The following is a 27,248-nucleotide window of genomic DNA, read 5'->3' as shown; positions in this document are numbered from 1 at the left end:
GGAACTGAGTTATGGATATTTCTGGTAATGACAACCACCCTTTATGGATTATTTCCTGTGCTCCCAACTGCTGTGCTAACTGGTTATAGCCCTTTTGGTGGGTCTTCTTGGGTACCCCATGGTGTCGATAGATAAGCCTTAGTGCCATTTATCAGTGAGGACATCGAGGTTCAAGGAAATGAAGTAACTTGCTTAGGGTCACACACTGATGAGTGATGATATTAGGTCTGACCCCACGCTTAACTACAGTGCCATACTGCCTACCTCCTTAGCTGATGTCTTAGTCGTATGTACACTGACAGTTTATGTGAAACTCTTGCCATTTCTCTACTGCTAGTGTATTCTTGCCCAAGTATACAGAGGTTAGAAGTCGGTGTGGTCCATCTGTTGTGTTTATGTATCTCTTGTGGGCTGGGCATTGTGTTGAGTCACCATTTGTGGAACTCTTTAAGACACACGTCTAACTAGGAATTCTTAGGGACCAGAGGAATGTGAGATAAGGGTGAAATAGGATGATGTAGTTTTTCAAAAATTTGTTTCAAAAGTATTTTTCAGCCTTCTGTAGCATCACAATTCTGAGAGGAGGTAGGACAGAATTTTCTTCTATCTACAGATAAAAATATGCAGTAGAGGGGCTTCCCTGGTGGCGCAGTGGTTGAGAGTCCGCCTGCCGATGCAGGGGACACGGGTTCGTGCCCCGGTCCGGGAAGATCCCACATGCCACGGAGCGGCTGGGCCCGTGAGCCATGGCCACTGAGCCTGCGCATCCGGAGCCTGTGCTCCGCAACGGGAGAGGCCACAACAGTGAGAGGCCCGTGTACCGCCAAAAAAAAAATGCAGTAGAGTGGCTTAATGACTTGCCCAGAAGCATAACTATTCATATTTTTAATTTAGGTTTTTGACCACCTAGGTGTTGGGAATACCATGCTAAACAAGACAGATGAGAACGTAGATTTTAGGAAGGGCAGACAAGTAGATAAGTGAGATTTACTAATTGCTGTGAAGGAAATAACATTGGGTGCTAGAGATGGTTGATGCTGATCTTTTTGGTGGGCGGGGAAGACATCTGAGCTGAAACCTGAACAAGTAGCAGGAACCAGTTGTGTGGGGTCTGAAGGAAGAGTGCCTCAGGGACAAGGAATAGCGAGAACCAAGGTCTAGGGAGGGACCAAGGTCACCATGTTTAAGGGACAGAAAGTCCAGTGGGGTTCCAGCAGGGGAGGAGAGGGTGGGACTAGATGAGATAATAGGTCATGGTTGCAGGTTTAGATTTTATGTTAAATGCAGTGAGAAAGCTTCTGACAGGCTCTAGGCAGGGGGTGGTCCAATTCGAGTTCCTAGTTCTTAGGTTTTTCACATCCCCCCTTTGGTTCTCCCTAGGTGTTAGAGTGGGCATAATGGCAACAAAAGCTAAGTGGAACAGTTTCACCCTCCCCGCTGCCAGCTCCAGCAGTCCTGAGCCTGTTGCACAGGGTGTCTGAGGCTCTCCTTGGTTTTGTGTTTACTCACCTGTGTAGGAGTGTGCTGTCTCACCTGATAAATATTTATGGTCTTTAAAAGACCGTTAGATCTCTGTGTACTTTTTAGGTTTCATTTATTTGTTGTTCTCCACTGCCGCCACCCCCTGCCACCCCCGCCCCGATGGATGAAAGTTGTTTCGGGAAGGAATACAATCTGCAACAGTGAACTCAAGTAGGATAATCCCATTAGCTTTTTTCCTTAGAAATCAATCAGAGTTGCTTGACTTGAATTAAAAGATAACTTTAAAACTAGCAGTCTTCTAAAGTTGGCCAGTGTGGCCTCCACATGCTGGATCCTCTTTTCCATACCTGGGCTGTGAAATCAGTTTGCACTGATGCAGAAATTGTCCCAGCCCAAGGAATAGGCCTCCACCCTCCTCATATTCTTTCCATTTTATAGATGAGTAAGTTGAGCTGTAGATAGGTAACTTGCCCAAGCTACAAGTTAAGAGAACTGAGGTTCAAATCCTGGTTGTCTGGCTGTAGGTCTGAGTGAGGTAGATGGTGTAAAGCTTTTTGATCATGACCTACCTACTCTAAGAAATTTTACATTGTGACCTAGTGTGTGGGTATATGTATACATACGTACATAAATAATACAAAAGTTTTATGAAAACTTATGTTACATTTTCTTTTATATTCTATTCTACATTTTAAAAAATGGTTGAGACTGATTTTACTACCCACTAATGGGTTTCAACCTGCAGTTTGAAAAACTGGCACAGTGCTTGAGGAACTCAGGCTCTGGAGCCAAACTTGCTTGGTCTGACTCATAGTTCTACCATTTATTTACTTGCTGTGAGTTTGGGCAGACTACTTATTTGAACTGTGCCTCAATATCCTCATTTGTAAAATGGATTAAATAGATTAAATGAGTTAGCACATAAAGCCCTCAGAACTACATCTGGCATGAAGGAATGGAAGCAAATATTATTTCTAGACCATTGGGTCTAAGCTAAGTTTATAGTGACCCTTGAATCCTGGTTTGATTTTTATAGAAAAGCCTCCATATGGAGATAAACTGTAAACATTATTTCAGCAGATGCAGTACCACCCTTCTCCTCTGCCTAAAGCAAGACAGACATTTAGGATGACCTTTTCTTCCTTCCTATTGAGTTGCTAAAAGTACATTCTAAGTCAGTTTTAGTGTGTAGCCTGGTAGATGGACAGATGTACCTTCATAAATGGAAAGGTAGGCAGTGAAAGAATTATTGATGGCAACAGAATATTAAGTGTCAAATTTTAACACACAAATTTGTAAGTTTACTAAGTTTCCTATGGAAACTTGAGTGTAAATACCACAATTGATTACCTAATAAAGTTATGAGACCAGGGAGGTACTGTGTAAGGAACACCTGTTGTGCATGTTCTGGGAAGGTACAGAAGTCATCTTGGTTCCACTTGCTTCTAGAACTATTCTGTAGAAGAGGCTGACCCGGGTACCTTTTGCCACCAATCTCATCAGGAGCTTCAGCAGGACATCAGTGTACAGTGGAGGAAACAGGAGCTGCCTGAGCTGGTACTGACCTGCCTGAGCAACTGGGCCTTTACCTTTTATCACCTGCATGAGCAGTGGGCTTGCTTGCCTGGAGAAGACAGAAGGAGCAAGTGGAATACACCTGGCACAATATCCATTTCTAGCTACAAACTCAATGTCACTCAATTTCACTATAACCATCATCACAACCACAACAAAATTTTATACATACAGTATATATAAAATGTATAGTAGTGATCTTGGAAACAAAAGTCATGACTGAGTCCTGGCTACGTGAGCCTAGGGAAGTCATCTCTGGGGGGATTCATATTCAGTAGCTGATGAGGGGACCATGAAATCTTTAAGGCTGAACCATATAAACTTTTTTTTGGCCGTAGCTTGTGGGATCTTAGTTCCCCAACCAGGGATTGAACCTGGGCCCCCTGCAGTGGAAGTGCAAAGTCCTAACCACTGGACTGCCAGGGAAGTCCCTAAACCATGTAATCTTTAAGAACTCTTTTGGCTCTAACATTTTACGAATCTAGGAGAACTACACAGCCCAGACAGTAGGCCCAATTACTACAGCCCCTGATAAAATTTCAGAAGAGCTAGTATGGTAGGGTTCTTTATAATAGAATTTTATCACAATAATTAAAAGTTTCATAATTCTGGACTAAATTTTAAGGAAAACTTATAGAATGATGCATTAAGAAATGAATCCACAATTACCCTACTGTAATCATGTATGAAGGTTATTTAAAAATGAGTTTCTGTAATTATTACAGAATTACATTTTTCAGATGAGAAAACTGCAGTTCAGAGAAAATACTTGTCTCAACAGCATTTTATGATTTGCTGGAGAGGCATGAAGACCAGAAACCAGATTCCTCAAATATGTACCATCTTGAAGACTTTTCTGTTTATATTTTTCTCAGACATAGGGTTTCCAGGTAAAGTCTTAAAATTGTTTACCTCTCCTCTGGAAACTGCCTGGTAATATGACATAGCCTTGATGATATTCTAGGTGTCTTTCAAGCTTTATGAAATCAAATGCATAAAATCAACTCATGGGGGAAGGTAGCCAGCATTAAAAAAAAAAAAAAAAGAAGTGTAAAACAGGAGTGCATAGTTTCAAATATATGTATTTGTGTGTACTGTCTGTGTTCCTATAGAAAATGTATTACTGGAAGTTGTGTCAAAAAAGTTTGAAAGATACCAAAGTTCAGAAAATGGAACTTCTACAGACTACTACTTAAACGACTCTATTACAGCACACACTTCATTTGAGCCACTGGAGGGGAACAGTCAGATCACAGCATCATAAAATGCTTGAGAATAATCACCAACACCAGATAAAAAACTCTACTACAAAAGTGTAGCCGGTGCAATGTACTAGGTATTCATCTTGACAATTTACTTTTAAAATATTTCTCATAAATACCTCTGCCCACCAAGCGGTAACTGGAAACAATGTACACTTCTTAGTTCCTCCACTGCCTGATAGAACTGACCGTCAAAAGCCCTACTTCCATTATTGAATGTGACAGTGCTAGAAAAATGATCTTGATAAAGACTTCTCCATGCAGTCAATCTTTATTATAGCAGTATTCGCATATTCACATCAAGTACATAGAACTTTTTTGCCTTTTATATAGTACAGAGTTTTTAAATAACTTTACACAGAAATAAATTTCTTCAATCTGAATTTCAGCTATCTTTTTTTTAATTCTCCATGCTTTCTATCCAAACTGAACAATATTTTCCATTGTACAAATTTACATGAGAAAAACTCCAAAATACAAGTGAAAGGACCTGAGCAGGAAAGAGAACCCAAAGTATCAAGAAGCGGGGATGGGGAAGAATTGAAAAAAAAAAAATTCAAGCAAACACTGAGGATTAAGGGACAAGAGGGAAACATCATCCGTTTGACTGAAAATAAATGTCTTTTTTTATGAATTGAAAAATAAGCTTTAAAAATAGTTACTCCTTTGTAATTTTCGCAAAGCAGGTATAGAGAGGTCTGTGGACAATTAAAAAGTCCCCATCTTTTCACTGGGCACACCCCAGACTCCATGAGAACCTTTTCAATGCTTGAGCGGAACTGAAGTGAACTAAACCCAAACCTCTGGCAGCAAGAGAGGAGAGGAATGTGAATGTGAATCGCCATAAGGTTTGGAGTAAACCAGGGGCCATTAACTCACTGCAGTTAAAACATGAAGGATTTCCCTTTCCCCTCTCTTACAGAAGAATTGTCCTCAAACCGAGAAATAAGTGAAAGGCGGGGGGTGGGGGTGGGGCGCGGATTTCCTTTTTCTTGGTCCAAACCAAAGAGCAATCATAACTACTAAATAGAATTCAAAGGGACATATGTTAAACAGTTAATTTCAATCTCCTCATAGTTGTACACTCATATTTTAGAAGAAACAGCAACTGCTGAGTGAGGAAAGGGTCAGAGTGCACAACAAATGAATGAGCTATGTCACTGTGATAGAGTCCTTCAAATCAGGCGATATGAAGGCCAAGCCGAGACTATAACCTGTGGCATGGCCAAAGGAAACACACAGGACCCAACAAAGGCGTTTTCAAACGAAGGAGGGAAAATTTACAGCATACACACACATACACACCCCTGGATGTAAACTAACATAACATGAAGATAAATAAGACATAAAGGTTAGCCATTTATGTTGGTAATTAACATGAATAAAAAGGCATTATATGTTTACATAGCTGGTTTTAATCAGCTACAGAACACAGGCAAATGTATTAGGAAGGAATGATTTTTTAAAAAACCCGTTCACAGCTTAGAATAAAAAGCACACTTATTGCACTCTTAACATTTTATTTCAGGTAATTATAGTTTATTTCCCACCCTCACATCAATTCTTCCCTACCCCTAGACTTACTCCCATACCCTCCCCCCTCCCATTTTGGTCCATTTTGTCTACACCTGTGCCTAGACTGTGAGCTTTGTTGCTTATGCTAGTCTGACGTTTCCTCTTATGTAACACATACTCCACCAAAACACAAGTGGGTTAAAAAAAGCTTAACACACAAATGTAACACAATAATTCTCAAAACAAAACCAACTTACTAAGCAACTTACTCATAAGCCCTATCTCCACTCCTGTAAACAGAACACTTCCTCTGCTCCACCTCTTCAGTGAATTTCATGCCCAATTCCCTACAAAGATTCTGTGATGAGAACCAGCCACTCGCGGGTGCTGGACAATGTGCTCAGCCTGCCAGGAGAAGCAGATGGTTTGCACAAATCTTTTTTTTTTATGCTAACATGAATAAACATATTTTAGTTCTTTGTTTTCAAAGAGTACTTCAACCTACAGAATTCTTAAGAAAAAAAAGCATCACAAAAAAACCCAGATACACTCACTGGCTGTGTCCTCATGCACAACTGGTTATATCATTGTAATTAGTCAAAACTGCTAAATAAAATTAAACATTTTAATGAAACTGATTTAGTAATAAGACTAAGTTAACAGTTGGGTAAAGGGGGTCAAAATGTTAAAAAAAAGTATTACAAGAACAACAGCTGAAATTGTGGATACTGAAATAAATGATACACTCAATCAATTTTTTGAGGTAGAGACTAACCACCCCTAAGCGTTCTAAAATAAACCAGTTACCTTAATTTAAGATTTTAGGACTTAGTTTCTGTCCTCTTCTACATTAAAAACACCTGATAGAAACTGTTAATTGCCACAACTGGCACAATTTAGGACTGAAATTCAATTTAAATGTTTTCCCAAACAGAAGTGAAAATTGATTATCTTCAAACAACAAAACAAAGCTTACTCTCTAGTGTACTAATAAAACAAAAATCTTACCAGTATTTTCAATTTACCAGAGCTAGCAACATGGAATATGAGTACACTGGCCACTTCACTCTCCTCTGGGGGCCAATATACAATCAGGCAGAGATGCTACTGCACCCCTCGGGTGCTCAACAACCTATGGGCATTAGTAATACTCCTTAGTGAAACGTCTAGAGAACTTGCTGAAGCCTTTCTTGGGGGTGGCAAGGAATCAAGATACTAGAAGCACACCATGGAGTGTGTCCAGTTCACACCCGCCAGCCTTATGTCCCCTCATAGAGGAGCCCTTGGAGATTCCACCTGGCCCCCAGAGCATTAGCAAGACAGTCCCACTTAATTTGCAAACAAATCCTGAGAGGCAAGTTTATATTTCAAACTCTGGAAAATCAGTGTCTAGGTTGGCAGCAGTACTATGGGAACTGAGAAAATCAAATTCTGTCCTATATGTTAATTTCATCCTTCTCACTAGTTAATACATATGACTGCTGCCCAGCATATAGTAACTTCAACCCTAAACTACAGCAATTTCTTAAAATGTCTGTCAAACATTCCTGTTATATAAAAGTTCCATGCTTTGAAGAACCTATGGGAGTAGAAAAAGTTTCTCTAGAAATGTCACTGAATTATGATTTCAACCTATTTGCTCTATGTGATAAATATATCTGACTATACTAGGGATTATGTGCTTTAAAAAAATAATTTTGTTCACTGAAAATTTACCTGTGTGTTTTCTCATTTTTTTAAACATGATTTTGGCTATAAACTCTTTAGTGCATTTATCTTTGCAGTCTAAATTGCACGCTAAAAAATATTAACACAGCTGAGTTAGACCAGGGTGGCTGCTCTCTTCACAAATCACTGATTTCTGCTAAAATTTTAGCTTTTTTATTGCATCATGAAGGCACAGGAAGATCATTTGGCAAATTGTCAAGGTATTTTTCTAGAGCCTTACCTACACCATTTCAATGTATGACCTGTAAGCTATTTGCTGTTTATACTCACAGTAAACTTTCCATGTCTGGCTATGGTTTTTTTGTTTGTTTTGCTTTTTACTAGTCTAATGGTTGAAATTGCTATTCTCAAAGTGCTGATTTTCTAGCACAAAGAATGCCAATTTGGACAAAGAAGAGAAACTTGCAAAATGGGTCATCATTCTACCCTCTTAACTGGGCAGTCTCTCTACAGGAGCATCTGTGCATGTGATGAAGCTGCGGCTAACTCATTATGAAGATGTACTGTCTTGCTAAGCCTACCAAAAATTAAAATTATATCACTGTTAGTGAAGTGTTACCATTAACTATTTAATTTCATGCAACCGATATAAGGTTAAAAATTCTGAAACGTACCCCTAAAGAGATTCTGGTATCACTTTCAACAACATTCAGATACTCTGAGCTACATTTGTCAGTATTACTGCTTAAATGTATAATGCCCTTTAGGACAAAATGAGAAGGCTCAAATACAAGTACACATAAAAGTTAAAATCTTAAATCATCTTCATGTTCTAGAGCTCCTGACTTTTCATATTTTAAAATAAATAACTATTCATTACCTCATTCTGAGGAGGTAGTTTTAGAAGAGGTCACCTGAACCCTGCAATGTGTTTCAAAGTAAAGCTAAATGAGGTGTGCACAAGGCTGGAGAGGTGAATGTACGGGAGGGGCAGGTGAGATCTGAGGAGGGGTGTGCAGCAGTTCCAAAATTGCCTGATGAGTAAAAGATAACATTGTGTGATAAAGAGCTGTGACCGCACCAAACAAGAATCTAGGAAATATTTACAAAGTTTCATGTTGACAGTGTTGAAGTCTTGGATCTTTATTACTAAGTAACTGCTCTTTCTTTTCCAACACTGACATAAATATAACACGTATACTAAAGTATATGGGATTTTATCTTCTAGCTTGCCTTAGCATGTCCTACCAGATCGCAAACACAACCAGGGATTGGATGTTAAGGAACCAGAGTTTGACAGCGTGACAGAATCTTCTTTTAAGAGTGCACTTAAGTACAAATGATTACAGTGGATTTTCTATTCACAAAATCCCTTTTATAAATTACTTTTTGGTCAATATTATTTCAGTGGTAAAAGTTTAGACCCTAGACTAGTTTAATGATGAAAAAGTCCATCAGGAATACTACATACTTTAAAACAATCTTTTATGGTTACTCTGAAATTTTTCAGAAGGTGTCACCTCTCCTTATCCAAAATAAAATACACTACAGAAGGCACTGCAGCCGCCTTACAGGAAAGACAGATAAGTGCAGCCTTACAAGCCTGTCAGTAAAGCAGCCACATAATATCGATACAAACTACTCATAAAGTGCACTGCACAACAAACAAGGAGTTCTTCCCTTGTATTTTCTTAGGAGCTCAAGTCTATCTGTAGTCTAAGCATCAAAAAAAGCATGTAAAACTCAGGGGAAATTCCTTTTCCATGCCATTTGTAAACTAGAGAAAAAGTATTTAATGGAGAAAAGGAAGAAAAGGGAAATGCTAAAATTTTATTTTTATTTTTTAAGGGCTCTATACAAATCTCTCAAGAATACCCTGAGCCTGGCTTCTGGGCACAGCTTCATTTAAGAAATGAGATTTTTCAAATGAGATAGCAATGTATTCTAAAAAGAAAGGGAAGAAAACAGTGTTTAATCACCTTGAATTTTGTGTTGAAAACTCCAATGCTAAGCTCCCTCCATAACTAGCTCCTGTGCTGGCTCCTGCCGTGCTCAGGGAGGGAGTCCTGCACTAGAAGCTCCGGCAGGACACGCCTACTGTTCAAGCCCAGCTCTCTCCAATCTAGGAAAAGGTAACACAAGCATGTTCAAAAGCATCTGTGGGGACATATTTAAAAAGAAAAATAAACAATGCTTTTAAAAGAGAGGCAGCATTATGCACACAAGATGCTCTTCAAATCAGCACAAATCATTTTCATTCTTGCAATTTCTCAATTTTGTAAGATACTGCTCTGCTCACGAAAGACTAAAGAACACACTGCTTTTCAAACTCGTTAATAACTTGAGGATTATTTCCCATTTTACTGGGACAATCTTTTACAAGTCCATGGAATTTTCAACAGGCCTTCCTCTGAATATAGGTAACGTAGCAAGAAATCATCTAATGACAGTAAGCTTTAATAGGCTGAAAAATAGCGGGGCAATTTACAATTTGAAAACTTTAAATAATTTCTAATTCCCTGATTTATTTTATAGGTCCTGTCTAATTTCTTTCAGGTCCTTCACTACATAGCTTGGTTGGGCTAGGTACGTTTGATTTACATTCCTAAATCTTGATAAGAGTCCAGATTCATGATAAGGGGGGTATTTGCCATTAATACATCCAGAGTCACTTTCTTTGCTACTACTGTGATTTATACCACACTTCAGTAAAGGTCAAGGGAAGTTATGACTAGGTTATATTCCCCATTTATAAAGATAAGGAACAAGTTCTTAATACCACAGCAGTTCTTTCTATAAAAACAACTGATGTCAGGCTTTTCACATCCTCCCTCAGTCCCAATACACCTAAAATTGCTCTATTCTCTGCCTGGGGGACTCGGCTGCCAAAGTTAACCAACCTTTTGAAGACCAGGCTTGGGAAAAAAGGAAGGAGGAGAATGAATGGAGACACCACCATTTTTATTTGAGGTTGCATATGCTAGATCAAAGACTAGAAAGAAAATGTAGGATGTAGTGCAGGAGTTAGTTGGAAGAAACAATGAGATATTAGTAAAGATGTTAGTGTGGATCCAGCAAGTACCATTAATTTAAAAATTATAAATATTTGTCATTATGCTAAGACTCCCCATATATTTAGGTAGAGAAAAGGATACTGATCTTTCTTTAAAAGTTGTTTATATAACAAAAATACAATTTTCCAGGATATATAATTCTAGTGGGAAGTATTATTTTATTCCAATTCAATTAAATCTGAAAATTATTTTGTTTTTAATAAAAATATAATAGAAGAAATTCAGAAATTAAAACTTGTACCTTACATTTAAATTATATAAATGTCTCACATTCAAAACTGTTATCAAGCAGTTTTGTAGGCTTTTAATTAGATACAGGCATTTTGTGCCCTGGACAAAGTAGCCACATAAGTAATTGGTGACTGGAAGAGCTTAGGAGGAAGATATCAATTGTATTTTCCTGAGAACTTGCTACATCGTGGAGAAAAAAAATCCCCAAACACTCGTCTTCATTGCTGGACCCAATGGGAAAAGAAGGCAATGTGCGCCAGAGCTTCCAGTCTGCCCGCCAGGCAGAGCCTGAGTGAGCGAGGAAACAAAGGCCAGAGACCCAGCAGGTCAGGAAAAAGATGCAGCATTCCCTTTTCCTCTACACCAAAACCTACCTCCTCATCTCTCACCCTCCATTTAAATAAAATAGCTTCATTTTGGTAAAAATTTATCAAGGACTGAACATGCACCATACAGGAAGGGCATGCTGCATTTTTGTTCCATCCCTCAGAAATTAACCAGTGGTGGCTAGGGGAAAGAGCTCCACAACAAAATCCCAGAACAGGAAAGAGAACGAGGCTTGGTGATTGCAACTGCCCCATCAGATGATCAGCCACATATTGATCTGGTGGTTAGAAGGGCAAAGTTGACTGGCAGACTTTCCAGAGCAAATCTCCCAAGCTGTAGCAGCAGTTTCTTTCCATCATGCCTGACCATCAAAAGGTCAGAACTCAGGGTCTCCTCTTTCTTCCTGGGAGTGGGCAGACTTGTATGCACGTGGTATTTGTGTTGAAGAAGAAACACTGGCAGCAGAGAATTCTAGTTCCTAAAACATTCTTCCCTCTTTTGTTGGATGGGAAATTCCATTCTGTTCCACACCAGCTTATGCATTGAAAATTTTTATCTTTAAAAAGAGTTAAGGAACAGAACTGTGTTTTGATGTTAACAAATTGTACGAACACAAGACTTAAATAAGAGTAGATGCTGTCATGATGGTGTGGCTACTTGAAGGCTGCAAATTCTCCTGTAGAGGGAGGACAAGAGCTAATTTTAAAAAAGTTATCTCAAATAACCTAGAGACACAGAAAAGCCTCATGGAAACCTCACTGAAAGGTGACTAGCTATATGTTACAAATCTAGCAACGACATCACTAATTTAAAAGTAAAAAAGGCTGTAACCATGAAAGACGACAACTTATATAGGATATTAAGTCTGTAGATAATTTCCCAGTTGGGTTTTACATGCTATGATTCTAATCAAGCTGAAACAGTTCCAATGAACAAAACTTCTCAGTAACTGACGGTAAAACAGTAAGGCTGATTTGTAGAACACTTCCCACCTAAATTATCAACTCATTTTCATTATTATAATGCCACTATTAGGAAGGAAGAAGCAGGAATTATTCTCATTTTGTAAAAGATAAAATTCACAGGTCAAATGATCTGTCCACATCACACATTTGAACGAAGGAAAGGAAGTTCAGACCTCTCCCATTTGTAGTTCATTTCACCTTTTAAACTACCAAAAAATTACTTATAGGCACATGTCAATGAACATTATTCTCAGCATAAAAATGTTTTTAACCACAAAGACCCTCTGAGGTACTGCACTCTTTTGCTTACTGAATTTGGGGGCTTCATGCCTTATTTTTCACCTACTATTTTGTCCACAGCTTCTACTTCAAACTAGGGTTCCTCTTATTAAATACACCACAGTTAATTTCTGGGGGTTGGTTGATAACTGACAGCTATCAGAATTTAGTGAGCCTTAACATCATTTTTCTGTAACATAGCTTCTGATGAGGATCCAAGCAATCATTTATATGAATACACTGTTTAATCGAGGAATAATCTATGTTTTCTGATTGCTGTTCGATTTCAACTGGTGTACCAGAGAACACTGGCATGTTCCAACAAACAATGGATTGCTAACGACTGGCTGACTGAACCCTCAGATTGTATGCTGATAATATTAGCAACTACTCGAGTGTCTATTATAGTATACCAGATGCCTCACTCAACACTATACACATTTGCATCTGATCCTCATAATAACTCTATGAAGCAGGTACTATTACTTCTCTTTAATTTATAGAGGAGCAAGCTGGGATTTTAAGTAACTTGCCAGAAATCTCACAGCCAGAAAATGGCAGAGTTGGAATGTAAAGCCAGGTGCTGACTCCAAAGTCCAAGGTCTTAACAATTAACAGACCCCCTAAATGATTTTCAATAATTAATAATTTGCTTTCCTGTTCTGAATACAACTACTAATTGGACTGCAGACAGCGATACTATCTCTTTCCATCTAAGGATTCCTTTCAACAATTAACCAAGGTATTTTGAGTCAAAAGATCAAGGAAGGGTAAAACATTTATTACCCTTCATATTTAAAGTTAAAAGAACTGGGGAAATTGGCACTGATTGGAAGAAAAAAAAGTCAAATTACTAAGACCCTGGAGAGTAAAACATTTAGAGCATAATCATAGGAGGCTATTATGTTAACAGAGACTCTAGAAATACATAAAAATCCTTATTATCTTTGCTTATGGTTTTATGGTTGCTATTTTTTCAGAAGTATTTTAATACATTTCTTAAAAGCAATTTTCGACAGTTTTTATGAGTAGTCACTGTATCTAACAGAACCTAAAACTCCTTAAAGGAAGCCAATGTGAAAACAGGATTTGCTTAACAGAAATCTTTATAAAAAATGGCTAGAATTCATCTATTAAGTGAGAAAATATCAGAAAATGATAAACTCTAAGCCCAAATCTTATATACCATGTTAAAAATAACTTAAAAAAATCTTCAGATGTTTCCTACTCATTATTACAATTAGACACTCCATTTCATTTAACAGTGTTCTCTACAAACTTAAATATTAGCCTTAAAAATACAAACACACAAAACAACCCCCCAAAGCACAAAATCTTGCCAACAAACTCCAAATCAAATACCAATAAAGCAAACACTAAAGATCTCGCTACCAGAGTCTACTGCTTCTAATGGAATGTGGTTCTTTTCATAATCAGACTTCAGGTCCAGGGGGGTAAAAAAAAAGACAAAAAGGACTCATAGTTTAGAAAGCAATAAAATAAAACTCCTTCTACATATGTCCCTGAAATCACAGAAAATTTAAGGAAAAGACAGGGTAACAGGAGATGGATCTGCTATTGGAAAAAAAAATTTTTTTTTTCTTGCTTATTCCTCCTTGCATATCAGGAAATCTCTACTATCCCAACTCCTACCCTATTTTATTTGAGGTAAGAGCCAACTCTGCTTGTGTGAAGTTGTTTGAAGTGAAACATCTAGATATTCTGACTTTAAAATAATTTAATTATTAACCAAAAAATCAAGCAGAGGCCAAAATGAAACTTTTTAAATAACCTCCTTTTTGGCTGAGAATAACCTAAGCTCTATTTTCCATTTGACTTTATTAAGGAATGGGGCAAAGAACACTTGGGAAGATCCCAAGATTTCAGACACCTCCAATATCATGCTTTGTTAATTTGAAAGCTAAGGACTTGATTAACTAGTTTTAAGATATTACTAATCACCCTTAATTCTAGAATTAAATGTATTTCAGTGGCTGTTACACATATAATTTGATAAAGAATTCCTTAAAGATTAAATATGCTGTGAAAAATCTAACACGTTATTTTGTACGTAAATAAATCCCTGTCTTAGATGTAGGGGGGCAGTCATTTGAAACTAGAATAAGTCCCATTCTTTTTTTGTGGTGACCTTTCAGGCAGTTTCTAAAGGATGAGGAACATTCTGCCAGAGACACACTGGACTTCTTAAAATTCTTAGAGAAATGATCACAGGAGAGATGAAATATTTAGTAAAAGAAAAAGTACCATAGAAATGTTCAGTAATTCTCAAATAAGACTATAACTGACAAAACGTTTTAGTCATGAAATACTCTTTTCATAACACTTAAAAAAAAAAGGCAGATCATTTCCTTAAATTGAGTGTGATCTACTTGAGAGAAAGGCCATTTAATAAGCAAGTGTGTTAAATAGTCACTATTTTAAAGAGAATGACTTTAACTACTAGTTTAGTATTTAAATGGTTGGTACAATCCTGTAATATCCGAAAACAAACAAACCTGAAGTATTTGAGTTAAATGCTGTGATCCCTAAACTACTTAAAACCAAGAAGACAAACCTCATTCCTCATCACTGACTGGTAAAACTTTTAAAATGTAAAACAAATTTTATAAAATGGCTGCCTTCTGAAGAAGGATATCAACTTTAATGAAAAGATCTGAGGCTTCAGGTTTTAGGAAAGAAGCCGTCAGCTGCAAGATAATGAATGTCCTTCTGTTTCAATTCCTTAGTCAAAAAGATTAACTCTACACATGGTTAGGAAAATAATGTTTTTCTTATTTGGAGAATACATCTAAAACTCAGTATCAAACAGACAAACAGCAACAACAGAAAGGGAAACTACCATGTATCATTCTAATGCTTTCTACTTCTCCAGATCCATGTTATTTATATATTTCACCTGCTCTATTTTTAATGTTCTCCCAATAACATTTCCAGTGGGCCCAATTTGGAAAGAAGAGAATTACTATGCAGTCCTTTGAAGGCATGTTCAAATGTCAATGGGATGGTATTATGCAGTGGTCCCCAACCTTTTTGGCACCAGGGACCGGTTTCGTGGAAGACAATTTTTCCACGGACGGGGTCGGGGGAATGGTTTCAGGATGATTCAAGCACATTACATTTATTGTGCACTTTATTTCTATTATTATTACATTGTAATATATAATGAAATAATTATACAATTCACCATAATGCTGACAGGAGGTGGAGCTCAGGTGGTAATGTGAGCGATGGGAAGCAGCTGTAAATACAGACAAAGCTTCGCTCCATTGCCTGCCACTCACCTCCTGCTGTGCGGCCCAGGGATTGGGGACCCCTGGTATAATGAGTTTTCTGAGCAGCTCTAAGAGTTTAGCAAATGCCCTCTGGCAAAGGAGACTGGTAAAGAAAGGAAGGAAAAGTGTCAAATGCAGATGTGGGGAGCTGGGTAGTATTTAGTGTGGGTAGTGTTGGGGGGAAAAAAAGAGAGTGAACAAAGAAAGGAAGATAAAAGTGAAGAAAGTATGCTGAGGAATTATGAAAGAGCTCTGTCAATAAAAAGATCCTTTGACTCTTGTGCCTCAAAATGCCCAAACCTTTGAGCATTCCACAGACCAAGTCAATTTGTAAAAACTTTGTTAGCTACATGCTTGCTATTCAATTTGTGAATAAATAAAACCCAATCTAATAGTTACTAATAATCACATCTTTAGCGTCACTGGAAGATTTAGAAATCACACACTTTTATGTTTCTGAATAAGTCACATTCTTTTATGACTTTCTTATTCTCATTTTTTAAAATACAATAAACGTTCTTTTTCACTACTCTTCCTACATTCAAAGTCATGAATTGATTTCTAAAAACATGAATGGCATTATTTATCTTAAGATACCCAAATGGGGGGGCACAAGGTATGCCAAACTTATCACTGAGTGGTTTCCCCGGATGAAATCTAACTTATTCAAATAAAGAAAATATTTCAAAAATTTATTTGTGATACTTACAAGACTAAATTATCACTAAAGTCCTCCCGATTTTCTTCTTTATTGGCTTCCAAGAAGGATGGCATTTATGCAAATGCCATCTTTGTGCCCCTGAATAACCCTGGAACTGTCAGTTATATTTAATATCATCACAACTCCAAACTGAGTAAATGAAGATGTATTTAAGAGGCTGGCTTTGGTCCCTAGGCTGACTCTGAAGTAGAGACGGTGATTGCTTTGATGACAGCAATGCTGCTTCTTTCACTTTTGATTCCCGGTAAGATTCTGGTTCACAGTAAGAATATACTGACTGCCACATTACAGTTATTTTCTACATAAGAAAGTGTAAGCATTAGAAAGCGCTAAACGTACTATACACACACACACACACACACACAAACACACACACACACACACACACACACACACCGTGGAATAAAAAAAAACAATTCATACATTCATAATGAGGAGGACAGAGACACACGGATAAGTCATTCCTAATATGCATCATGAGAGGTGAGTATAACCTAAAATAATAATTTTTAAAAAATCCATTACCTGGTTGTTTGGCAACCACAGTTATCTAAAAGAAGAACAAAACAAACCTACAAGTTCTCACAGAATTCTGTGGAACTTTTTGGAAGGAAGAGGAGGCAATGCATTTGTAAGGAAATTCGACTTCTGCATTGTGTAAGACATCCTTAATATATAAAGAAATATTAACTAAAAATCCAAAGTTAAACCATGTTACTCATGTCAAACATGCCACTCAGCAATATCTCTGGTTACCTGTACCCATAATTTATACTGCTCTAAGGGAATAAAGGACAACTATATTTTCCAAACTGTATTAACAAAAAGAAATAGTTATAAGAAAAAATATTAAGAATAAAAATAAGCTTATTCAATTTTAGTGACTCCTAATTAGACCTGTTCAGTTTACCTTCACTAACACAGCCTAACCTACTGTCAGCTTCCCACCTGCCATCACACACACAGGTGGCAGCGTTGTTCTTGGAGCCCCTAATGGACGCAGGACAGCTAACAGCAAAAGGTGAGTGAGGAAAGTTTAACTGAAGTTTAATAATTAGAATAATCAAGTAAACAAAATAAACTTGGAACGGGAAGTAAAACCTCTGGAAAAGGTACTGTGAATTTTCAGCAATGTCTGAGAACTTCAAAAACCCTTCGATGTTGAAACTCTAATGCTAAGTATGAATTTTAGATTGGCAAAACAATTATATCCAGTCTTTAAAAACATACATGTTCTTTTGTTCACCTTAAAAAAAAAAGAATATCCTATTCAATTTAACAAATATGTAAGCAAACATATGTTCACTTTCCTTTGTCCCTACCGTCCTACACTCTGTCACTCATTTAGTTTGTTAAATGGACAGGAAACGCACCATATCCCCCTGCTTGGATGGGTGTTTTTGGAGAAGCACAAGCATACAGACTAAAATCCTCTGTTTGGAAGCCAGCCCGATTCAAAGAGGGTTCGGATGCACTGCGGTGAATTTTTGGCAATGAGCGGGCCAGCAGCTCAATAGAGGCGAGAATCTAAAAAAAGAAAAAAAGAAAGAATGATGAAAATCTAGGTGGTGTTAATCTTTAAGAGCCCCATCATACTCTACAAGAAAGCATATGAAATCTTATAATACATTGTTTTCACTATTATCTCAAATGCCTGGAAAATAGTAAAGAAACTGATACTTTTCCTTAAAAAGAAGAGAAAATTACCAAACTATTACAGCTTTACTCTCTATAAACTGAATGGGAAAAGTAATCCATAGTTAGCTTTTCTTTACATTTTATAATTTTAGATCATTTGCCAGCCTTGAAACAGTAAATAAAAAAAATTTAAAATCAATTATATACCTATTTCTCACAGACCACAAGTCCCTTTTGGGAAGAAGATGGAGCATAAATAACGAAAGCACTATATAACTTCATAAACAGAACCATTAGAGCAACTTATTCTTTAAAGAAATTTAGTAATGGGAAATGTCTTACACACACATAATTAAAAACAGGGCCCCAATGACCCAGAATGCCAGCACCACAGGAGTGAGAAGTGACAGATGAATACCCATAAGTGAAAGAAAAGATAGGAAAACTCTACAAGTAGACACCAATGCACAAAATGTAGAAATACAGCACATTTTTAAGGTACAAAGAAACCGGTTATGACCCTTGAAGGCATACAGTATGATAATGCATGAAACATACATATAAAAGGCTTGGCACAATGCCTGGCATATAGTAAGTACTCAATAAAACTTTAGCAGCCATTATTACTACTACTATGATTATATACTATATAGTAGTATTATACACATTATATACTACTATTATTATTTTTCTCAGCTACCAAAAATTTTTTTGAAGTTAAACTGTAATCTGTAGAGTGATTAGTATAAGAAGGCAAAGAAGCAATGTTACAAAATTTTTAAAATTATAAGCATAACACACAAATAAAAATTCAAATAATACAGGAAAGTATGAATGCTACCTTCCAGGGGTAACCACTGTTAAGGAGTCTATACTTTCTTCTGGACCTTTCCTATGCATAAACATGCACATATGAAAACAGAGCCCATCCCCTCCCTCACCACCATTTAAAGTGGTATCACAGTACACATTTTTCTGCATTGCTTTCTTTTTCCCTCACTGACATCCAAGCCATCTACAGAGAGATACCTTGATCTTTATGTCTTTAATTTTTCCAGTTACAGTTAACAGTCTTTATCCGGATACCTGTGGGGGCAGATTCTGTAGCATATAGCATAGATTTTCAGGAGTGGAACTACCAGAGCAAAAGGTGTATGTATTTTAAGTTTATGGAGTCTACCAAGTCCTTTCAAAAAAGGTCAAACCAATTTACATTCTTACCAACATTTCTTCCTTACTTCCCAACATTGTACCCAATGCTGGATACTATCAATCTCAGAGACAAAATCAAAATGTATTTCACAATTGTGACTTTGCATTTTACTGATTATCACTGATGTTATTATTCCTAACATCCTGTGCTTAAGTTCATTCCGCATTTGTACTTCTTCTGTGAATCACCAGTGCATATTCTTTGTTGATTTTCCTTTGATTACCTTTTACTTATGGATTTGTAGGAGTCCTCTGTATAGCATAAACACTCTTTATTATACATGCTACAATTATTTTTCTCAGTGTTTTCCTTTCAATATTATTTTTACTATATAGAAATTTTAAAATGTTTAATGTAGTCATACCTGCTAACCTTTTCCTTTATAACTTCTGGATTCTGCCTCTTGCTTAGGAGAGCCTTTCCTACCTTAAGGTTATAAAAATGATTTGTTATTTTATAGTTTTGTTTTTTACATATAAACCTTTAGCCATCTGAAATTTATGTTTGTGTATGGTGTGAAGAGACATCCTGTAATGAAAATTTAAAAATAATACTTAAAAGGGGCAGCTTTTAATAATCTGGAATACTCATATATGTATTTCATTTTCTGATACCATGAAAAGAATAAAATATTACTTATATTAAGAAATATGACCATTTTGTCCCTTTTAATACCATTTGAAAAGTGAGCCTAAGGATATAATCTGCATTATTAATGTACATCAACCACGTTTAATAGGAAACCCTAGCACCTGGAATGTGAAAAGAGAACAGGGTGCAGAGTCCTGCTCACAATGGCCAACAATACCGGTCGTTTACTTTGATGGTCTTAAACCAGTGGTTTTCTGGGTTTAAAAAAACCCAACTCTTCCTCAAAGGAATAGTAACGTAGAATTCCAATACGTAAAACATATAACTACCTATGCAGCCATTCAGCCTCCCCTCCCTGCTCTGGGACAAGCCCCTGAGAGACTTGTTAAAAGCAAAAATTCAATCTTTAATTCTTTAGATAGGGATAAAAGATTCACACATTCCTGTAACACTGACTTCTAAGAAACTGAGCTAGGACTGATAGCATTCACAAAGGACCACATGGTAGCTGAGTTATGGGAGTCAGCACTTCCCACCTGAAAACTGTACTGACTCATTGGGACAGATTTATACAGCGCTATCGTGATTTTTCTAGGCATTATAAAACACGGAATTTATATTACAATATCTACTACAGCTAAACTTTCTAAGACTGTTCAGGTACTTAGTTCCAGTTCATGAGGCTTATGAAAGATTATTAAATTGAGGGCTTTAGCCTTCCAACTTGAAAAGATAAAAAACAATGGAAAGTTTCCAAGAATCAGAGAACGGCAGACAGTACCAACAGTTGCCTTCTCGTTTTGTCCCAGGTAAAAATGCCCCTCAAAAAAACCTAACATTAAAGGGATGCTTGCAACCTGTTTAATTTTACCATCAAGAAGAATAAAAGTAGCAGTGCACAAAGTGTAGTCTGTAGAAAAACTATTTTTATACTAGCACTAAGATATTATTTGCCTTTTTTACTTTCATTATTTTACAAGTGTAAGTGGAGTTTTCAGAGGCTATATAATGTAAGATATTGCAACATAATGAATGCAAAGCAGAGAATCCAGCTATCTTCTTTTTGCAGAGATTTGCGAAAAGTCTAAAACAATGCCACTTTTTTCGAAATTTTTTTGTTTGGGAAAATATAATTATTTTTCATAAAACATTATTTAACATGTAATGGTTTTATTATGTTTAAATAAATTTATAAATAAATATTTTAAAAAGTATTAATTTCTAAAATGGGAATTACTACTTACACAAACAGAAGGTCTTTGGGGTTCTTCAATAATTTTTAAGTGTAGAAAACAGTTCTGAGACCAAAAAGTTTGAGAACTGCTAGACAAAAGCAAAATCTTTCTGAATATTTTGTATTGGGATCCTAAGTTTTTAGGTGTACCACTGTTCAACCTTTATAAAATCACCTTTATGTGTTTACTTATCTGGAGTCTGCACATAATCACATGGAATCCAAATCCGTAAAATACAAACTGTGCTCTAAAAAGTGCTTAAAAATCTGCATCAGAATATTAGTCTGTCCTTCTAGGTAACATAAAGCTTTTTCTTACTTGGGGAAAGAGTGGTCTCTCATCTCTTTTCTTTTTTAGGCACTCTGCCATTAATCTCTTCATGGCTTTTGGACAGTTACTCCGTACCTTACTGAGATCTGGAGATAGATATCCTCGTCCCACCATAAAAATTATCTGGGGAGGAAAAAAAAGGCAAATCATATAACCTTGTAGATAAGTTGAAAAATATATAAACATTGAAAATTCAACAAGCTGTGCACTTATGACATGTACTTTCCTGTATGTACATTACACTTCAATAGAAGGTTAAAAAACACAATGCTACTAGTATTCTGATTCCTATATACCATAGACTGTGGGGAATCAATACTTAATGTGCTGCAAGGCGAAATCTTCATGACCCCTGGACTACTGCAAAGGTCTCCTAACTGCTCCGCATGCTTCCAGTCTCTCCTTATCCAATCCATTTTCCCACTGATAGTAATCATTCTGAAACACAGATCGGGCCTCTTCTACTCAACCAAAATAGTTAACCTTTTTAACAGTTGTTTTGGCATCTGAATTTTAAATTCTTTTGTTGAGGAAACTCTAATGGGGCATTTAGTTATATAAGTCTGAGAACCAGACCCTCCTCCAGAGGGAAGGTAAAGCTACTGGGAACTAAAATTTAATGTTTAATAAAGTAAAAAGCCTTGTCTTCCCTGGGTACAGAGATTTATAATTTTTCTGATTTCTTACATTTCTAATTTTCTGACTTGTGGTTCTTTTGAAAGTGGGCAGAGACAGATGTTAACAGTCTTAGGTGTCACGGAAGAGAGAGGGGTTTTGATCTTACAGGGAATAGGTTCAATAGGGACAGACTAGAGGCTAAGGTGGAGAGAGCCAGTCAGAGATCCCAGGTTACAAGGTAGAACTGATAAATTTTAGGAACAGTCAAGTCTGATATGCTATTTTATGTTATTTCTTGTTTGGTGCTGTAATAACCCTTACTTAACTATAAGATGATTTGCCCAAGCACCACTAAAGTGAAGATGTGAAGTTTAACCTCCTTTCCATCTCCTCTGTCACAACTGCCCTTCTCCCACTTCACAAAAGGCACACCTTTTACCTACATGGAATTTAACTACCGTGCACACTGCGTCAGTGTGTAACACTGCTGAGGGTACCAAAGGGATGCTTCCAAATATTGGTCTAACTGGACTCTAATGAATGGGTAGCAAATCCCTTTGCAAGACAGTTGGTTTCCAATTCTTTGCTTTCAGCAAAATTAACTGAATTGTCAGCTGATTGTTAAAATAATTTTAAATGACAAGTTATTATATAATTTTTGGTATGCTATAGAAATGAGTTCAAATAAGCAGTGATATGGTTATGGTAAAGAACTAATCTTGCCCAAAGAGAGGGCTGGCCTTTGCCTTTGGCTCCTGGGAGGTAATCCCTAAGCCCTTGGAATGTCCTGCCTGTTAAGAGTGCCTTTGTTTATCTGGGAGTCTAAGGTCATGTCAGATAGTCTATGCTATCAATGTGATTCTACAGAGGGGGCTTTAAGTTATATGGTATCAGCTTGACCTCTGTAGAGGCTAAAAACTAAGGTCAACAACAGAGGTGGTCAATTGTTATCTACGTGACTGAGGCCCAACAATAACTCAAGGCTCCAGTGAATTACCCTGGTTGGCAACACTTCCTGCACATTGTCACGCATGACTGCCAGGAGAACTGAGTGCTGGCCACAATTCCACGGGAAGAGGACAACTGGAAGTTCCCTATGTGAAACTCTCCTGAATTCTGCCCTATGTGCCTCTTCCCTTGGCTGATTTTAATCTGTATCCTTTTGCTTTAATAAACCATAACGTGAGTATTAACAACTTTCAGTGAGTTCTATAAGACTTAATGAATTACTGAACCTGAAGGTGGTCTGCTGAACTCTGCATGTGGTTGTAACAAAACTCCTGACTTTCCCATATTCTTATTTATTTGAACAATATTCCTCAGCACTTACTTCTTTAAAAATAAAACTAGAAGGACTGACGCTAAGTCCCAGCTTATTCTAGCAAAGGTCATATTTTTCACAAATAAATGACTGAAGAGAAAACAAAAGCCCCATGTTGCTCATTAAGAAACACACTTCCAATAAAATTTTACCTGTTTCTTTATATCAAAACTCATGTTATTTTCATCAGTTATATATTTAATAATTATTAATAGCATAATTTGGAATTAAAAAAGTTAACAGCCTAAAGTCACTGGGAAAAACTTTTTTAGTTCTAAATTTAAGCACATTTTTTTGTTGCAGAGATATAATTTGAATGAGCAATAAAAGGGTTTAGAGCACACAAATATGTTACATTAGGGAAAAAATTCTGTGGAGGAAGTAGGATACAAATAATTTACAGACAAAAAAAGAGCCATGTAAAATTCCAAAAACTAATGAAGAGGTTTTTTATTTTTATTTATTTATTTTGCGGTACGCGGGCCTCCCACTGCCGCGGCCTCTTCCGCCGCGGAGCACAGGCTCCGGACGCGCAGGCTCAGCGGCCATGGCTCACGGGCCCAGCCGCTCCGCGGCACGCATGATCCTCCCAGACCGGGGCACGAACCTGCGTCCCCTGCATCGGCAGGTGGACTCCCGACCACTGCGCCACCAGGGAAGCCCGAGGTTTTTTATTTTTTAAACAAGTGATGATGGTAAGAATCAAATCAGTATGACGTTTAGATTTTACTTGGTACATTTAAAAGAATGATATAATGCTTTTTTTTTGAAATGTCAATATAATACACTGCAAATTACATTCTTTGCAACTATTTAAGCTTAAAGGAAAGGTCTTTCCTGGATGTAATTCATGGATAGAAAATTCAAGTAGCACTTAACTACAAAATCAATAGCTCAGTTTGAAATTCTGGGACTGGTTATTTTCATTCTCCATCTACAGCCGCACTCCTGGTATCCCTACCCCTTCATTCACTCCTCTGTGTTACTGGAGCACAGGTCTGCTCATCCTCAACATCACCCCCTGCACTGCCTCAACAGAACTGAGAGCACAGCCTGTGTTTTATTCACCTTTGCATCCTTCTATATCTCACAGCTTTTGCATACAGTAGATATCAAAATTTTTTATTAAAATAAAATAATTTGCATGTTGATAAGACACTGGTACTTATTATCATTTTCTGTCTCCTTGAGATCTTGTGCTTAGAACCCAGCCACCATACTGTGAGAAAGTCCAAGGTTCCTGTGAAAAAGTCGTCACAGAAAGACCCATGTCGAGAAGAATTGAGGCCCCTGGCCCTCGGCCAAGACTAAGCTTCCAGCTGACGGCTAACTGGTCACATACCTTCTCAGGTATGTTTTCAAGCCATTTTGGAAGTAGATCCTTTAACACCCAGTGAATCTACCACAGCCAATAATACCATATGAAAGAGATAAGCCTTCCACACTGAGAGAAGCTCAAATTGCAGATTTACAATTTGTCTAAGCCACTACGTTTTAGGTGGTTTGCTATAGCAATGATAACTGGAATTCACGTGAAATAATAAATGTTATGCTATTTTCTTCTAAGATGACACAGCACGTCTGCTCCAATAAAAAAAAAAGCCAATATACCTAGCTTAACTGAGCACATTATTAATCCCAATTTAGTAAAGAAGCTGCACTGAAAGAGAGCAAAACAGAATGATAAAGAGGGGGAAAAAAATGACAAAGCAATTTCTCAGACTTTCGGCACTAGGGTAAGTGAAGTAAAAAGGCATGCTACTCTGCAAAGTAACATAGAGGTGGTCATCCCTCAAGGAGCTAAGAAACCTGTTTTAGGAAAGAACTCAATCTTTGTAACTGTTAAGGAATTCTTTAGTTCATTCTCTTATTTTTAATAATTGAAAAAGAAAGAGAGGTACAGTGGCCAGGTCATGCAGGTCATGAGTCCAAGGTCTGCCATTACATCACACTGCTTTACCAGAGTCCTGCCTTGAATTTACAGGCAAAACCTGCCACCTCAGACTATGGGGGGGTGAGAGTATAGGGGCATGGGTCATTACCATATTATATGGTAATGAAGCAGCTGTCCCATCTCCCATGGAAAAAAAAGAATATTCCTAGATTTTCAAATAGAAGTCCAATCTGAGAGCCATGGAGATCAAAGCATGAGAGAAAGAAAAATCAAATCAAGGAGATGGATGGAACAGTACCTGGGGGTTACTTCACTGAGGATGACTAGAGTTACTGATTCAAAAGAGGGAGTTCCATGGAAAGCGCCACTTGAAGAAAGCAGACTAGAAGGTAATGAAGTAGAATGGGGATGATGGGAAGAGTATATAATTCTTTCATATCCTTTTTCTTCATCAAATACTTGGTTTCAGACTGGCATATTCCAGAAGGCTCTAACTATACTCCCAGAAAGAATTAACTAGTAAAGGCCTTACCCTTCTGTTGGTCACTCACTTACTTCTCTCATGGAGAGTAAGCCCTTGCCACATCATTTATTATACTCCCATGGAGGACAAAGCACCTAAAATGCCAAGAAGTGGATGAGTGCAGAACTCTGGGACGCTTTTTCCATATTTTGGAGACACTACTACTTATTTCCATAATATAACTTTATTATTTCATTAAAATAAACTTATTTACTGACAAATGGATTTCATCCAGATCTTAGGTTCATAAATTTTTATTATTTGTAGTCTCTATGATAAATCAATTAAAACTAAACTAAAATTCCCTCGTAATTCCTCTAGAAGAACAGAATGCATAGGAAAATTAAACACGGCATGGGGTATTATGCTGTATGGTTGAGTTAATAAGACTGTAAAAGGCAGAGCACGTGAAGCTGCTAAATTAGAGACAATCTTGCTCTTCAGACTGCTATCGTCAAATCAATCATCTCAGTGATCTAGGATCTGTCACAAGTACACTAAGTGCAATGTTTCAATGTTTTTATGTTCTTTAGCTACTATCTTGGTCCGTCCTGAATCGAAGTTTCATGGAGGCTTAAAAGATCAGATCATCAGAAGCCAGGTCATAGATTCCTTTTTAACACTTAAAGCTATAATCCAACACTCTAAAGCTATGAAAGTAGTTAGAAAGACCAAACAGCAATTTAAAAAATTAGTTTTATGCTGACTTATGTAGAAAGGCAGTCATTTTTAAAATTCTCAAAATAGAGAATCAAGACCACTGTTGGGTAAGGGCCATATGGTGATTCAATAAGCATATGCAAAGTATATGACAACTTAGATTACTTCTCTGATACCACATGATAGTTATAAGTTCTTAGTGAGAAAGCTACTCAGTATCTTCAGAAAGCTTCAGTATCACCAAAAAGACTGAGAGTTGAACTGTTGACCAAAACACTACTAAATGAAGTAATATATTTATACATTAAAAATTATCATTTCATTAGGTTGGGAGGTTATGATCAAACACATAAAACACTCATGCTTTTGAAGATTCTTTACACTGGTGATTCTCAACTTTGGTATGTATCAGAAACAACTAGCAAACTTATTAAAAATGCAGATGCTTGGACCCACCCTACTGAATCAGAATCTACTCCAGCATCTCCATTTTTTAAACAAATTATCCAGGTGATTCACATGTACATCACAGTATAATGTATAAATATTATTTAATCACAGTTTATATGGTCAACTATTGTTTTCTATTATATTAACTGTAATTGCGGCAATCTCTCTACACACACACACACACACACACACACACACGCACTTTTAAAATGTTGAGGTATATGAGGTAATTTCAGTAAAGACAATTCATTTTTCTTGGCCAGTATTAAAAGACTAGGTGAATTTAATATGGCTGGGATCGAAAAGGCAAAGAGCTGCACGAGGCTATACTTTGGAAGGTAAGGAACAGAGAACAGAAACTTTTAGGAAGAGAGAAGTAAAAA

General features: G+C 37.1%; 1 protein-coding gene across 5 annotated transcripts in view; it reads right to left on the bottom strand.

Moving 5' to 3' along the window:
- Positions 1-1,641: 1,641 nt before the first annotated feature.
- The window catches only part of BRAF (B-Raf proto-oncogene, serine/threonine kinase), a 163,648-nt gene continuing 138,041 nt past the window's right edge, over positions 1,642-27,248 (bottom strand). Inside the window, exons 17-20 of one of the 5 annotated variants that reach the window (XM_033432330.2) lie at positions 21,388-21,522; positions 17,766-17,919; positions 9,482-9,624; positions 1,642-3,106 (exon numbers count right to left, since the gene is read on the bottom strand). In XM_033432330.2, the coding sequence (XP_033288221.1) occupies positions 9,527-9,624; positions 17,766-17,919; positions 21,388-21,522 (387 nt within the window). In that variant the 3' untranslated portion in view covers positions 1,642-3,106; positions 9,482-9,526. Of the gene's footprint in view, positions 3,107-3,390; positions 16,691-17,765; positions 17,920-21,387; positions 21,523-27,248 lie in introns of those variants that run through there. The other 4 variants (XM_033432332.2, XM_049715082.1, XM_033432329.2 and 1 more) reach the window with 4 other exon arrangements.

The sequence above is a fragment of the Orcinus orca genome, chromosome 9, assembly GCF_937001465.1.
Source record: "Orcinus orca chromosome 9, mOrcOrc1.1, whole genome shotgun sequence".
NCBI lineage: Eukaryota > Metazoa > Chordata > Mammalia > Artiodactyla > Delphinidae > Orcinus > Orcinus orca.
This window is presented reverse-complemented; position numbering and strand designations above follow the sequence as displayed.